Source organism: Lemur catta, chromosome 13, assembly GCF_020740605.2.
Source record: "Lemur catta isolate mLemCat1 chromosome 13, mLemCat1.pri, whole genome shotgun sequence".
Classification (NCBI taxonomy): domain Eukaryota; kingdom Metazoa; phylum Chordata; class Mammalia; order Primates; family Lemuridae; genus Lemur; species Lemur catta.
In genome coordinates this window covers 76,592,167-76,607,450 of record NC_059140.1, presented here as the reverse complement: position 1 = coordinate 76,607,450, position 15,284 = coordinate 76,592,167, and the positions used below count along the sequence as shown (strand labels likewise).

Sequence of the window (15,284 nt, the reverse complement as noted above, 5' to 3'; positions counted from 1 at the left end):
TAACAGTCCTATGAGGAAGGTAGCGTTAGGCCCATTTTATAAATAAGAAAACTGTGATTTTTTTTTTTAGGACACTCTCAAAGATAGTAGAGAGTGGACTGTTCCAATAAGGAACACTCAGAAAATTGTGATTCTAATGGTTGAATAACTTGTCCAAAGTCACTCAGTCAGAAAGTGAAGTAACCAGAAGTCAACCCAAATTCTGTCTGACTCTGGAACTCATTATCTATTCCACTTATCAGGTAATAAGATGGCTCTAATTGATTTATGACTTTAAAAAGAATAACCTGACCAAATAAAATAGGTCTCAGTATTTATTAGTTGAACACTGGCATACAATTCACAATATGTAAACTGTGGCTTTTAACTATATCCAACATTAGCAAAGAAAAAAATGCTTTCGCCTTTACATGCTTTCTAAAAATAGTTAACATAAAACTCTTATGACCATTTCCATTTTCAAGTGCTACTACTTAGAATAAAAATATTACCTTCAGAATGAAATGAATTCCCATGGAGCCCTGAGATCTGATCTGAGTCCTGATGTGTTTGAACTTCTCTTGAACCAGGCATGCTATTAAAAAAATTTGTTTTTTCATTATTTATGTTCTTCTTCTGAGCATTTTATTAAAAAAAATTCCTCAAATAAATGGATTCCTATTATAAATGGGTTTTTAAATTAAAAGCACACCATCAACTTGTCCATTTTTTAATGTACATTGAAAACATCTGTGAAATTGGGCTTGTGGGTCTAAGATAAGAGAGATCCCTATTTTCTGTATAGAGTCTTACAGTTCAAAAAGGACCTCACTCAATCTTTGCCACAAACTACAAGCTGGGTGTTAAAATTATTAATTTTTCTTTCTGAGACAGAGTCTGACTCTGTCACATGGGCTAGGGTTCAGTGGCATCATTATAGCTCACAGCAACCTCAAACTCCTGGGCTCAAGTGATCCTCCTACCTCAGTCTCCGGAGTAGCTGGGACTACAGGGAGTACCACTGTGCCCAGCTAACTTTTCTTTCTTTTTTTATTTTTTTAGAGATAGGGTCTCGCTCTTGCTCAGGCTGGTCTCAAACTCCTGGCCTCAAGCAATCTTCCCTATTCTGCCTCCTAAAGTGCTAGGATTACAGGCATGAGCCACCGCACACAGCCTAAAGTCCCATTTAATAACCGAGAAATTAGGCTCGGTGAGATAAATATGACTTGCTGCTATCACATAACTAATAAGGAGTGGAAGTGGGATTCATTGTCTCTTTGGCTTCTGCACCCAGCGCACTCTCCCTCTAAAAGCCCATGTGACACAGATTGTGCAGGGAGACTTGTGCTTCACCATCCTTCTTTTTTCAAGTTTGCCTTTGCAAAGCTCATTTCCTCTTACTGGGAAATTAATCAATAGTCATAATAAAAATCTGTTTTAAGTTATGTAGAACTCTTCACTGAGGAGTTCTGTAGAAATGTTAAATAGATCATGATTCAATTTATTCCAACATACGCGTTTAACCAAATTTATAACTTACGTATCTTTGGGAAATAGTTTAATGCTTGCAGACCACAAATATTCCAAAAGAAATAACTTCAGCGCATTTAATACCCCAGTGACCAGAATGAATAAAAGAGCTAATTACTGACTGTGGAGCGCCTGTCACACATATCCGACATGTTGGGACAGACTCTCGCTCTAGACTGTGGATGGCACCATAGAGTTCTCTTAGTCCTAGACTATGAACTAAGAAATGGGTGTAAAGGGGAGGACTGGTGATGGGTATGACCCGGTTAGGGGCAACTGCAAGCAGATGTGCCTGGGAGCTCCAGGGAGCCTTGTGGCTTTAAGATGCTGGGGGTCTCTGTCTCAGACCTTCAAGGCCAAAGGCCATGTCAATCAATCCATCCTAATATTCTGAAATCCAATTTATGAGTTTAGAGCTCTTTTGTGCAATAGTCCCAGGACCTGAGCTATTCTTTATGAATATGTTAAGGTCTTTGAAAAAAGTTTTCATTGTTTCTACCAATACCTGTGCGGCAACCAGGTCCTGAAAGATATCCAATAATGCCCTTTTCCCAAAACCAAATAGGTCTCTAAGGTGTGATCCAGGCACAGGTAGAGAGAGGCTAGCTCAGCTACAGCACCTGTACTGAAGGAATGGAACAGGTCTCCGAGTTCCAAATCAACAGGGAAAGTGGTGTAACAAAAGTAAGTAAGTTCTCTCGGTCTCAGGACACACAGACTACACGATGCCTTTGGAAACTGATCAATGGAAGGTGTTTGATCACCCTTTGTCTACATTCTACGACAGATAATTATGAAACCTTGACCCAGCCTCTTACCTGGAGTTTGGATGTGATTGGAAAGTTGGGTAAAAACTGAAATTGTGTTCCTTGAAAATCTCTGTCCACGTCCTGTGAAATTTTTCTCTTTTATTTCTTAGATAGTTGAGAAGATCACCATAGCAGCAATATTCAAAAATCAAGTAAATTGGTCCTGAAATAATTATAGTGTTAATTATAGGTACACAAACACCAAACTGCTTTTTCAGAAATCTGTGTAGCAGACAACATATTCTCTGAGGGCTCAGTTCGCCCCAGATGTTGAGAGAGTACCACTTTTTCTGAGCCTATCTCTTCTTACACTTTAAGTTCAATTTCAGCTTTTTGTTCAAATGCCTTTGGAAAGCAGTGTCTTCTTGCCTTTCTCTTTGGCCCTTGTTGCGCATGTGGCCTCACCAACCCCTGGCATCCAGGATTCTCCACTTTGCAACTGGGAGTAACATGCCAGCTGCATTGCTAGGACTTGGCAAATATATGCTAATTGGTTGTTTGCCTGAGGAAGGGAAATACATTCCGATCCTCTCTTAGATCCATTTTTCTTTTCCTCTTCTTTTAATCCCAGTCCCAGGCCTGCTGTCCCAGAAAGCATGGCCCTTGGGCACATCATTTGAGTATTTCTGGGCACAAGTGAGAAAATCAGAGAGCCCACCCCAGAGAATTCTAGGAAAGTAAAATTCGAAATCCCAGCTTGGCTGTGCCTTATTTGAAGACAGCCCAGCTGGAGCAGTGGGCAAGCTCTGTAGCCATCCTCACCGCTGCGTTTATGCCAGCTTTGCCGCTGGGGAGGAAGCAGATACCACAAAACGTACTTGCAGTGTGGTTGTTTTTATGTGGGCTAGAATTATGTATATTCCAATAAAGCCGGTACAAGAAGGGCATTCTTTCCATTGACCCATCTGATTCATAGAGTGCTCAATGGCTAATTCCACGTGGGTGTGAGAGCCCACACTGTGACTGAGAAAAGAGGGGGAAAAATGAGAACAAATGTCCTCTTTGCCTTTAGGCTAAAATCGTTGGATCAGGGGTCTGTAGTGGAAACTGCCTACCTGACAGCGTGCACGCCCCCAGCAGATTCACGATGTTCTCATGGTTTCCCAGGTGGGTCATCATCTTGAGTTCCGACATGAGCGCCTCTTTTTCAGAACTGTCTGCTTTTTCTGTCAATGAAGGGGCATAAAAAATGTAAAACTCAAGTAAAAGAAGAATTTTCTGTCGTTTAATAAATTAAAATTTTCTTCAGTTCAGAGTTAATGTGCACTGTTTATCTAAATTCAAAATTATAAGAGAGAAACCAACATAAAAATCATAATTGAATTTTGAATCGTAACATCCTGTATTATAAAGACAGAATTTCAAAGACTGAGGTGTAAATGTCAAATCTAGTCATGTGCTTTTCCACTAGACTTTCCTCTACCTACCAAAAGAAAAATCCTTGCAGTCGGCTCTCAAAACAGACACAGAATAATAATGCATGATTTTCCTCCACAGTGCGAGTTAACAGATATGCTGAAGACAGAAGCATGCTTCTTTGTTTGTATGACTACTGGATTTGTTGAAGCCATAGAGAGAAGTCATAGACAGGAGTGTCAGTGAGGGTGGTGGGCTCCAGCCTGTGGTTCTCGGGTCTAGAACCTTAAATTTGTCAGTAAGTCCAACAACAGGAGGTCAAAGAGGACTAGTTCCCACTAACCAAGCTCTCAAGAGAGTCATTCACTGATTGAGAAATATAAGAGCCAAGCAGGCTAGAACGCACTGGTTGGCCAGTACATTCTCTCTCGCTGGAGAAAAGTCTAGATAGCTTGATTGCACTCATAACCTTGCTCAGAAGCACAGCACGAGGAGAGTCAGTGAGGAACTTGCAGGGCGCCTGTCACTGAGGCCGATGTGTTGCCGCTCAGGGTCCCCAGAGCCAAGGGCAGGGTGTTTGGATTTCCCTCCCCAGGCTCCAGGCACCCACCCCTCTGTTCGCTTATTCTTTCTTATAGACATAGTAACTTTCCTATATATTCAGTGAAGATTTTATTTGACCTCCAGGTCCCTTATTTTGTCCTGTAAGACACCCTAGGCTTTATGGTGGCTTCTCCAGAGTGTTGACATCTCTATTTCGGCTAGAGCGAGCCCTCAGGGGTAGCCTTGTTTCCAAGATCTTAGCTTGGGGGTGGGATTTCCTGTGTGTATCAGACCCCCGGAGCACATCACGTCTTCCACTACTTCACGTTTTGCAGGGATTGGGGGCTTTTAGTTGTCTGTGTTCTGTTCCTCATGGACAAAGTAATATCTTACGTTTTATGGCATGCTTAACTTTTTCGAAGCACTTTCATATAGCATTACCTCTTCCATTCAGTCATCCAGCAAGTGTTCACAGAGTGCCTACTGTGCATGAGGCCACGTGCCAGGCACTGGGGAATGACAGAGGAACAAGACACAGCCCCTTTCTTCAGGGAGCAAGTAAATAAGCCATCACAATATAGTGTGATAAAAGCAATGTGGCAAAGGAATGTAGGGACATTGCGGAGTCACACAAGAGGGGCAGCTAGCGTAGCATTAGAGGGGAGGAGAAAGGGGCTGACTGACCGTCTAAGCTGAGACCTGAAGGAAAAGGAGCGAGCCGGGAGAATGCCCAGCGGCCAGGGAGGAGGACAGTGCACGCTGCAGGAACAGATGGGCAAACGTGGAGACAGGAGAGAGCACAGCACAGCAGACAGGGCTCCTCCAAGGTAACAAATTCCAGGGAAAAAACCTGTAGACAGCTAAGATGACATTTTGCAAGGGGCTCGGTCTTGCCTGTGGTGTGAGGGAGGGCTTCCCTGGGGAAGTGATGTTGAGCTGAAGGAGGAGTGGGAGACACCTATGTGAAAGGGGAAGGGGAAGCAGAAGGATCACTTGTGCAAAGGCCCTGCGGTGGGGGTGGACAGTGCCCTGAGGAACTGAAAGAAGCGTGGTGTGCCGAGGGCAAGAGGTGCAGAGGTGAGCAGTGGCCGAAGCGTGCAGGGCTGTGGAGGAAACGTGGAGAAGGCTTTCAGAACCGTAGAGATGCCAAGGGGGCAACAGAGGCTACAGGCTGCCTGCCTTGGAGGCTGCTGCAGCTGCGCAGGAGAGATCCTGGGGCCAGGGTAGGAGTAACAGAGATGGAATGAGAGGGCGGACTGGAGAAACACCAACAAGGAACATTAGGTTTCAACACCAAGCAGGAAGCCGAAAGGAATAGCTGATGGGGTGTTAGAAAGAGCACGTGTGGAGGAGGAGCCGCAGGTTTCTGGTTTGCGATGGCGTGGGACGTGGCTATTCTTTGGCATTTCTTACCAATCACAGAGAGAGGAATGCTTAATGGAGGGCCGTGGCTGGGGGAATTCAGTGTCAAAGGGACTTTTGAGACATCCAAGCACTTGGACGTCAGAACCTGATGCTCGGAAGGGAGATGTGATCCTGAGGACCGTTGGGGTATGGAAGGAAGCCATGGGTGTGGAGGAGGCGGCTGCAGGGCGCGTTGGAGGGAAGGGGGTGGGGAGGTCCAGGAGCAGGCCTACGGGACCCCACGAAACAAGCTGGAGGGAAGAGGAGGAGCCAGCAATGGACTGAGAAGAATATGGTGACATGGAGCCCAAGGAAGACTCCATGGGCTTGATTGCAAATGCCTTTCGGACCTCTGTGGTGGGAGGTCACTACTGACTTCAGCAGAAGAGCCAGCTGGAGGTGGTCCTGCTGAGTGAGTGGCAGTGACAGGGAGGGGAGCGAGGGGCTGGAGGCCAGCCGGGCACGGATGGAGCTGCGAGTGGGAAGTGAGGCTACAGTGGCCCCGGTTTGCTCTTCTACCCAGAGTCTGTGTCAGAATGTAAGAAACAACTTCTGCCTGTAGCAACCGTAGCCCCAAATATGGAAGCTGATGAAAACTCAATATAGAGAGAAGAGGAAGAAGAGGTGGGTGTTATATTCCTGACTTGTATGTTAGATTCATGACTTGGTTGACACTAACTCCAACCTACTCCCTTTTCAGCCTTGAAGCATGGCTGAAATTAAAAGCCCCCAATTCCTGTAAAATGTGAAGTAGTACAAGACATGAAGTGCTCGGGGGTCCCGGTACACACAGGAAGGTAGCCAGAAAAGGATGCCAAAAAGGAGAAGGGGTGGGCAGGAAATGGTGCCTCCCATCTTTGTGCATCTTTCTTGACATCGTGCCACTGTACTGTACCTTTCAGCATTTTGACCGCAACCTGGATCGAGACTCCTGTTTTACTAATTCCATAAGCTGTTGCATTCATCACTTTTCCAAAAGCACCCGATCCTAGCACCTTCCCTGCAAAGGTAAATGGAAAGTGCATTTTAAAGATTTTGCAATGGAATGGAAATGCTACAGAAACAGCTGGAACATTTCATTCTTACCGAATTCTAAATTTTCTCTTGGAAATTCCCACTTGAGATCATATTCATATTCTCTGAAATCAACGTAGAAGTACTCATTATCCAGCGAGCCCGTCACGTGTACCATCTGCAGCTGGCTTTCATACCTGAATTGCTTCAGAGATGAAACGATGACTCAGTTAGGAATAGGCAGTTCTGCAGACACAGGACACGATAACGAATTTTTACCTTTGCTTTTACCTTTTTGTACTTGTGACAAATTAGCACGGTTAAAACGACAATGAAGAGAAGACAAAGCCCAATTGTTGCATAGAATGAGATGCTGTCTTGGATGAAAGGGAAGGGACCTGCAACAGAAGAGCATCACCCAGCGATGAAATGAAATTCCTGTTTGATATTACAGTTCGCTCATCATCATCTCTCACATCCTGTTTCAGTGATCACGACTTTCGGTCCTCACAAGTACCCTGCATATACGCCACCCCCCACCGAAAATCAGGCAATACCCCCATACAGGACAAGTTTCCTTCCTAGAAAATTGTAAATGAACCTGAACCCCTTTTAAAAAACCATTTACTAGGGTTATAAGAATTACATCAATTTAAACCCACAGGAGGTATAAGTCAGAGGAAAAAAAAGAAGTTTGTGTTCCTTCTGTGAAGGTCTCCTATGACTGTGGAGAAGTTAGTTTTGTGTTGTGGGTGATTCTAAACTATCCGTGTAGGCGGCCAGGTTCCAGAATTGTTTAACTTAGGAGGGCTCAAAAAAACAAACCCAAAATTATAAAACAGGAGACTAAAGGCAAATAAGGAGATTAAATGAAAGGGAAAACGATAGAGACTCCCAATTACTAAATCTGTTTCTCTAGAGTCGGATCTTTCAGTCGAGATTCCTTATCCTGGGAGTTGACGGTTTTCCATGTCGCTGTCACTCGTAAGTCATAATAGTGAAAGTAGAACTCTGCCCCAACCTGCCAAGCAGTCTACGTTAGTGGGGAGTCCTGCCTGACTCAGAAAGCCTTCTTTTCTCACACACTGAACCTGTACTGTCTTGTAAAAGTCCCCAAATAAAAGCCAGCAACAGGGACTAACTTCTAGCGGGGAATTCCAGATGGGGGATATTACTAATGCAACAGCCACTGTGGTGTGAATACCTGGTGAGTTTAGCAGGATGGTTTCACAAGATGTGCCAACGGAATTGTATGCACAGCACTTGACTAGGAACCCTTTCACGGCCTCGCTCATGTTTAAAGTACTGCTCGATACCCACTGTCCAAACACCTTTCTGTTAGCCTTTCTATTCCAGACGCCTTCTGTGATTTCTTCTGTGCAGCTGAAAAGACATGCCAGACAGAGAAGTTAGACCGGCGGGGCTGCCATCAGATGGGAAGTTAGGGTTCTGCGGTGAGTTCTAAAAGAGATTCATCTGTTATACGTTATCAGAAACAATCTATGTATGACCATTGAGAATTATGGGTGATTCAGAAGGGAAGCATTTTAAATCTTTCATCCTATCTTCTCAAACTGTATTCAAGAAAAAGAGTTTCACATTCTTCCATTACAAGAGATGTCAATGTCCTCATTACTTGAGAGACTGGTCTGAGCACTTCCTCCAGGTCCAAGATGGCAACGGGTATCCATCCGAGGAACAAGACGCCTGACTTGCCGATGCTTCTGCTAGCACTTGAGGTTTCCCTGCAGAGAACAACATGTAAAATTAGCTCTTGGAGTATGGTGCTTTGCAGAAATGGTTTCAAAGCCTTTAGTACAGGTTGCCCATTTACTCCAGGGTGGTTTGTGCTTCTGGGAGGATGTCTCATGCAGGATGCCTTAAGACCTCTGGCTATTCCTTCTTTCCCCCTTGCCACAGAACCTTCTGGATAGGCTGCCCTAACCCCTCTCTGCTGAATGCCATATTTCTACCGCTAGGCTCCTCTAGTATAGAGGTGAGGTGCAGCCCTCCATCTGTCTGCACACCTTAAAATGATTCTTAGCTTTAGGAGAAGTACCTGCAAAAAGTCCAAGGAAATGTACTCTCATCTTTTTATAGACCAAAGAAATAAAAATTATTAAAACAAATATTAATAAATGGCAGCTACTATGGCCTTCTGCCTTTCCTTAACATAACCTTTCAAAGTAGTAAAATCAATAAAGTCACAATACTAAGGCATATTCAGAAACGATATGGAATAAATCATTTAGCTTCTAAGGATAAACACAGAAAGAGATATATTAATATGACCAAAGCCAGTAGATATGAGAGCAAAATTTCAGGACATTTCAGCATATAAAAACAATCTTGTAGCATCCCTTCTAAGTCATTACTTTGCTCTTCTTGGTTAAGATTAATAAAGAATTAAGGAATTGTAAGATCAAAACTAAATTCTTGGCAATTTAACTTACTTCTTATATTCAGTGTGAACATTTTGGTGAATTCAGCATCATCATTTTCTGCATGGAATATATATTCTCCTGGCTGGTGCTTATGGTTGCAAAACTTAGATATGCTGTTTGAAAAAGAATTAAAAACAGATTTAGGCTGAGTCTTCCAGGAGATGCTACAGTGCATGACAGTGTACATGGGAGGAGCTTCCTTAAGACGCTCCCCACCTGCTAAAGTTCACTAGACAAGGAGGTGTCCGCATTTTAGACCCTCGCTACCCAAAGTGTGGTCCACAGACAGGCAGCATCAGCATCAGTGTCATATGGGAACTTGTTAGAAATGCAAAATTTCAGGCCCCATCTCAAACCCACTGACTCAGCATCTGCATTTTAAAATGATCTCCAGAGCAAGGCATGGTGGGCACCTGTAATCCCAGCTACGTGGGAGGCTGAGTCAGGAGGATTGCTTGAGTCCAGGAGTTGGAGGTTTCCATGTGTTATGATCGTACCTGTGAATAGCCACTGCACTCCAGCCTGGGCAATATACTGAGACCCTGTCTCTGTTAAAAAAAAAAAAGAAAGTCCAGGTGCAGTGGTTCAGGCCTGTAATCCTAGCACGTCGGAAGGCTGAGGCAGGAAGATCACTTGAGCCAGGAGTTTGAGGTTGCAGTGAGCTATGATGCCACCACTGCACTCTAGCCCAGGCAACAGAGCAAGACCCAGTCTCAAAAAAGAAAAGAAAAGAAAGAAAGGAAGATGATCTCCATGTGATTCACATGCACATTAAGGGTTAGGGTGGTTGGGAATCCTTAGAGAGACAAGGAAATTCCTGCCCTTCCTATTCTATACATTCTAGAATAGTCCAACTTCCCAGAATCTGGAAGAACCTCTGCAGGTGGAGGATCCCGTAGCTGCCCTGCTTCCTGAAATGATGGCTCACTGATGTTGGTCCGAGGTAGAATCTATGACCACCCTTGACTTACACAGCAATTAACAATGATGAGGGCTCAAATCCACTGAGTTTATACAGAAATCCTTGAGTGGTCTCAGCAGGCTCTACTACCTCTTGGAGCCCTCATCAACTACTCAGTGTTCTGACGTGGATAACCTGATGCTGGGGATTACCCAGCATGCCTAGCAGGCCTGCAGGTTGCTGGACATCGCAGCGACATGTTGGATAGTGAGGGAGAGGTGAGGGAGCAAGGAGCTGTCAAATATGCCTTCATGGACTTGCAGTAACAAAATTGGAGAAAAAGAAAAAAATAATCCCTTAAAACAGAATAAGAAAACCCAAGTCTTATTCGGAAGATATTTAATTAGACCTCCCCTCTATGTAGCCTACTGGAAGTGGGCAGGGAGGAGGAGGGGCCAGAGGGGAAGCCAGCCTTCAACAGGGAGCTGTGCAGGATGCTAAAGACCTAACGACACAGCTCCTGTCCTCGGGGGTATCACAAACCAGGTGGGTGGACAAGACATACAAGTGGAGTAGGTAAAGCATTACGCTGCAGACCACTAGGTGATCAAAGAAGGAAGAGGTCCGTGTAGATGAGAAAAGCACAGGGGCTTTCTAGAAGAAGTTGACCTTGAGCTGGATGCCCATGGATGAGTTTCAATGAGAGAGCAAAAGGAAAGACTCCCAAGAGGAAAGCCAGGCTGTGACTGAAGGCATAGATGGGAATCGGAGGCCGCGGCGGCAGGCACAGTGAGGATGCTCATGAGCGGAGATGGAGGTGCTGGGAGGCAGCAGAACAGAGAGGGGATGAGGGAGAGTGGGGGGAAATGGGTAGAGTGGGGCCAACAGATTGGGGCCCTTGAGAAATAGGCCCAAACAACTAGGCACGATGGGAAAAAGAGGAAGAAGGTGTGTGAGGTCCTGAGCAGGAGAGGAATGTCATGAGCAGGATGTTAGATTCACATGATGGCAGAAGGCAAAGTTTACTGGGGGGAAGTCTGGAGTTGGTTGTAGCAATCCAGGAATTCGTTCGTTCATTCACTCAACCGTCTCTGGGAGACCCTATTTGCAGGAGGAATGGAGGGTACAATGGCAAGTTTGAAAAATTGGGTTTCTGTTCTTACGAAATTTACAGTGGCGAAGGCAGACAAGTACTGTAGGCAGCTACAGTAGAATGTGGGAAGCCCTGCAACAGGAGAAATAAAAGTTCAGATCTGGGGTTTCAGAGCATGACAAGAGGAGTGTTGTCTCAGGTAGGGAAACAGGAAAGGAGAGGAAAGAGCAGACCCAGGAGGCAAGGGGGAGGGGAGGGGGAAGAAACAGCAGGTGCCGAACTGGAGACGGAGGGTAAAGGGGAGAACAGAATTCCGGAGAGTCGCAGCTTTTGAGCCCATGTGTGTGTGACATCAATGTGCCCTTAACTCCTAAGCCAAAAGGTAATTCCAACTGTGTATAGGGATGACAGAATTTGTTTTCCTGACCTATTAAAAGTTTCAGGCAGTTACAAGCTGAGCATTGAACAAGTTGTCGATTGGCTTTGTTAACAAGAAGGCTAAAGAAGGAAAGAAGGGAATTTCCTACCCTGACCTACTTCTGGACAAGAAGGAAATAGCTGGTGACCTAGAAGTGATAGGAAGATTGGAGAAAGCCCATCTCAACCCTGGGGCGAGAAGGGGGGTAGAGCTCCATGTGGCTCCAGGTGTCAGGAAGGCCGTGCGTGCACAAGCAGCCCAAGAAAAGAAAGGTATGAGCTCCAGAGAGGCAGATTCTCTCTGGACAACTGCCAAAGACCCCGAAGAGGAAGAAGAAAAGAGCTAACAAGGAAGCCAGCGCGGCCAGCCAGCCCCACACTGAAGGCAGCGGTCAATCAAGTGGAAAAACAAAAGGCCAATGCAGCTATTTACCATCATGCAGAAAAAAGCAAAATGTTTTGTAAACTTATTTCCTCCTCAGCCTTTTGTGCTGTCTTGACAGAGTGAGCTTTGCCATGGTTTAGGCGAGATAGTGCCTGAAATATTTTCACTCATCTGAACAATTTCCGGGTAGGAAATTGGTCCCATAAATCGCCAGAACACAAAATCAAATATCCAGGTTGCTTTAAACTGCTTTTTCTTCTGTTTATGACTGTTAACTCTCGCAACAATAACTGCATCGCTGACCCTCTGGGGATTCCAAGGGGAGTAACCAATTCGGGGACTGGGAGATTCAAAGCTTCCTCTTTCCCTTGGGGTTTTTCTAGAAAGAACCAGCTGCCATGAGATGGGAATCAGGACATTCGAGTTCACAGTGAAATAATATCTTCGTGACGAAGAAGATGTGTTGTCATTACAGCTATGGAAAGAATTTTCTCCTCTGTAACCACAACGCAGGTCACTTTTATTTTCCCTTTAGCACCTAGAGGGGAGGGGTTGAGAAAGGACAGGCTCTTTCCAGTAGCTCAGGGAGTAACTTTATTGTAAAGAATCCTTTATGCAAAGAGCAGGGGACTATCAAAGCCAAATCAGAATGCAGAGAGTAATAAAACATGTCTCGGAGAAGCTGAGAGCTTCTGAAACTGCAGAACGAAGAGCTGACAAGACTGAACGTGGCTTTGCACAGCACTGCAGGACATGGACCAGGAAGTCCTGTGTTCCCATCTCCCTCAGCCCTTGGAGCCAGTGAACACAGCCTGGCTGAAGTTGAATCTGCTCTGTTCAAATCTGTCCTGAGTTAGAGAAAGATAGTCAGGTGGAAGGAGGGCGTGCTGATAATTTTATATTTCTCTATATAACACCAGGCTCATTTCTATTTGATTTCAGGGGAGCCGACAAGCCTAGGGGCGGGCATGTACAACCATTAAAAACTCAATAGCAAAGCATGGCACATCTCATGAGGGTCGAAAACACTTTAATTTTTAAGTAACCAAAGGGCAGGTATATATTTCTGTTTTCTTATACACTGGGTTTCAGAATCTCATACTTTTGAAATGAGTTGGTGTCAAGAGGCAATATAATGAAATGGTTAAAAACACAGACTCTGGAGCTAACTGCTTTTGCTGGAATCCCAACTCTGCCATTGCCTGGTGGTGTGAACTTGGGCAAGTTGCTTAACCTCTCTGCACCTCAGTTCCTGGTCTGTAAAATGAGGATAATAATAGTATCTCTTGTTACCGAAAGCTCACACTAGTCTGCATCAGAAGAACGAGAACAAGTGGGTTGACAAGGAAAGAGAAGTTTATTACTTTGCCAGCAAAGGAGGAGGATGGAGACTCTGGTCTGAAATGCCATCGTCCTAATAATAAGCAGAAATACAGAGCTTTTAAAGGGAGGCCTTCCAGCTTCAGGCAATTGCTGTGCAACTACAGCCAATGATTCTAATTGTCCCATTTGCACTGAAGACAATCTCATGACCTCCACCCAGCACCTCCCTTCACCAGGTTGGCTGAGCCATCTCCCGTAGCACAAACAAGGAAAGACTTACCCTGTCCCCCTCAACCACTGGCCTGAGGCAGGAATGCAAGTTTTAGTTCTCAAAAAGGAGTGGAGGATGTTTTAAAGTGACAGAAAATATTTTTCGCTGTTTTTTCAGGCCATTCCCTCTGTTACACTACCTCATATGTTTGTTAGAGAAATTTTCAAAATAAAAAAGCACTTAAGCATAAAGTGCTTACAATAGTGCCTAGCACATAACAAACAAAAAAAATGTGTGTTAGATTATTATTACTATGATGCTTATCAAGTCCAGTGAATAAAAAAAGAAATTCAGGGGCCGAGTGAGGTGGCAGGTGGCTCACACCTGTAACCCTACTACTCTGAAAGGTGGAGGCAGAGGCGGGAGGATCACTTCAGGTCAGGAGTTTGAGACCAAACTCAGCAAGGATGAGACCCCATTTCTATTAAAAATAGGAAAAATTGGCCAGGTGTGGTGGCATGCACCTATAATCCCAGCTACTCAGGAGGCTGAGGCAGGAGGATCGCTTGAGCCCAGGAATTTGAGGTTGTTGTGAGCTATGGTGACACCACTACACTCTAGCTCCAGCAACAGGGTGAGACCCTGTCTCAAAAAAAAAAAAAAAAAAAGACTAAAAAAAAAAGAAATTTAGAGGCTTTACTCTGGGGTATACAGTAAGTGTGAAAATCACATGAAAATAAAAACAGCAGTGGCTCACAGTAGTCCCAGCTGCTCTGAAGGCTGAGGCAGGAAGATCACTTGCAGCCAGGAGTTCAAGGCTGCAGTGAGCGATGATTGTGGCTATGAGTAGCCACTGCACTCCAGCCCAGGCAACACAGTGAGACCCTGTCTCTAAAAAAATAAAAATTTAATTTTTTTTTTAAAAAAAGAAAGATGAAAGAAAAAAACCCCTAAAGTCAATTTCCAACAATAGTTAAAATAAAAATGTATAAAAAGTAGAATACTATGAAGCCATTAAAAACAATGATGTAGATATAATGATATATTTATTAACATAAAGAGATACTCAAGATATATTTTAAGTGAAAAATAAGATTACGAATGGCATGAGCATTTCATGTTTGTACGAAGATCCATTTCTTACGTTTCTATCATGATGGTTACATAGACAAAGTCTGAAATGTTATCTCTGGAGGTGGAACTATGGGTGTTCTTTTTTTTTTTAAGGCAATTTCAGAAAACAGGAGTGGATGAAGGGTATGGACTTTGCCCTAAGTGACTGGGCAAGTCGCTAGCCTCAGTTTCCATTTTTCATGAAATAGGATTGTGAGAATGAAACGAAACACTCCGTGTAAGGACTGTGCACATCGTGCGGCACATGGTAAGGGGATCCCTTATTCTCGGTGCGTGGCTTCCTATGACGTGGCTGATTACTTGCACCCGAGTGGGGTCTTTGGCAGAACAGGAGCCAGGACACTGCCACAAACATCAGGAGGGAACCGGAGCTCCTGGCATTTCACTAGACCCAAATGTCTTTCCCTCCTTTCTGTCTACACTCAAGGCTCAACTCCTTCAAAAAAAGGAAAGAAAAAAAAAAAAACCTTCCTCCCACAGGCTCCGTAAGCTTCTGTAATGGCACATCGCTCGTTGTACATGCGAGCCTGCTGCTCTGTCTGTCGGTTCTTCTGAGCAGGACCCTGGCTCGGCTCCCTGAACCGGCACCTGCCACATGGCTGTTTCCTCGGTGAGAGCTCAGTTAGTGCCTGTCACCAGCAGAACTTAGCCTCGTAGAGTTGGAAGACTAAATATTTCAGGGAAAGGAAAACACAAGGCTTAAGCAAGGCAAAGGAGAGTCTTTCAGGAGAGATTATTAAA

At 44.6% G+C, this 15,284-nt stretch overlaps 1 protein-coding gene across 1 annotated transcript in view; it reads right to left on the bottom strand.

Moving 5' to 3' along the window:
* The window catches only part of FLT3 (fms related receptor tyrosine kinase 3), a 63,431-nt gene that overhangs the window by 10,511 nt on the left and 37,636 nt on the right, over positions 1 to 15,284 (bottom strand). Inside the window, exons 10-18 of the mRNA XM_045566846.1 lie at positions 9,089 to 9,192; positions 8,272 to 8,380; positions 7,840 to 8,018; positions 6,927 to 7,033; positions 6,708 to 6,840; positions 6,517 to 6,621; positions 3,374 to 3,484; positions 2,328 to 2,481; positions 492 to 574 (exon numbers count right to left, since the gene is read on the bottom strand). Coding sequence (XP_045422802.1) covers positions 492 to 574; positions 2,328 to 2,481; positions 3,374 to 3,484; positions 6,517 to 6,621; positions 6,708 to 6,840; positions 6,927 to 7,033; positions 7,840 to 8,018; positions 8,272 to 8,380; positions 9,089 to 9,192 — 1,085 coding nt within the window. The remainder of the gene's footprint in view (positions 1 to 491; positions 575 to 2,327; positions 2,482 to 3,373; positions 3,485 to 6,516; positions 6,622 to 6,707; positions 6,841 to 6,926; positions 7,034 to 7,839; positions 8,019 to 8,271; positions 8,381 to 9,088; positions 9,193 to 15,284) is intronic.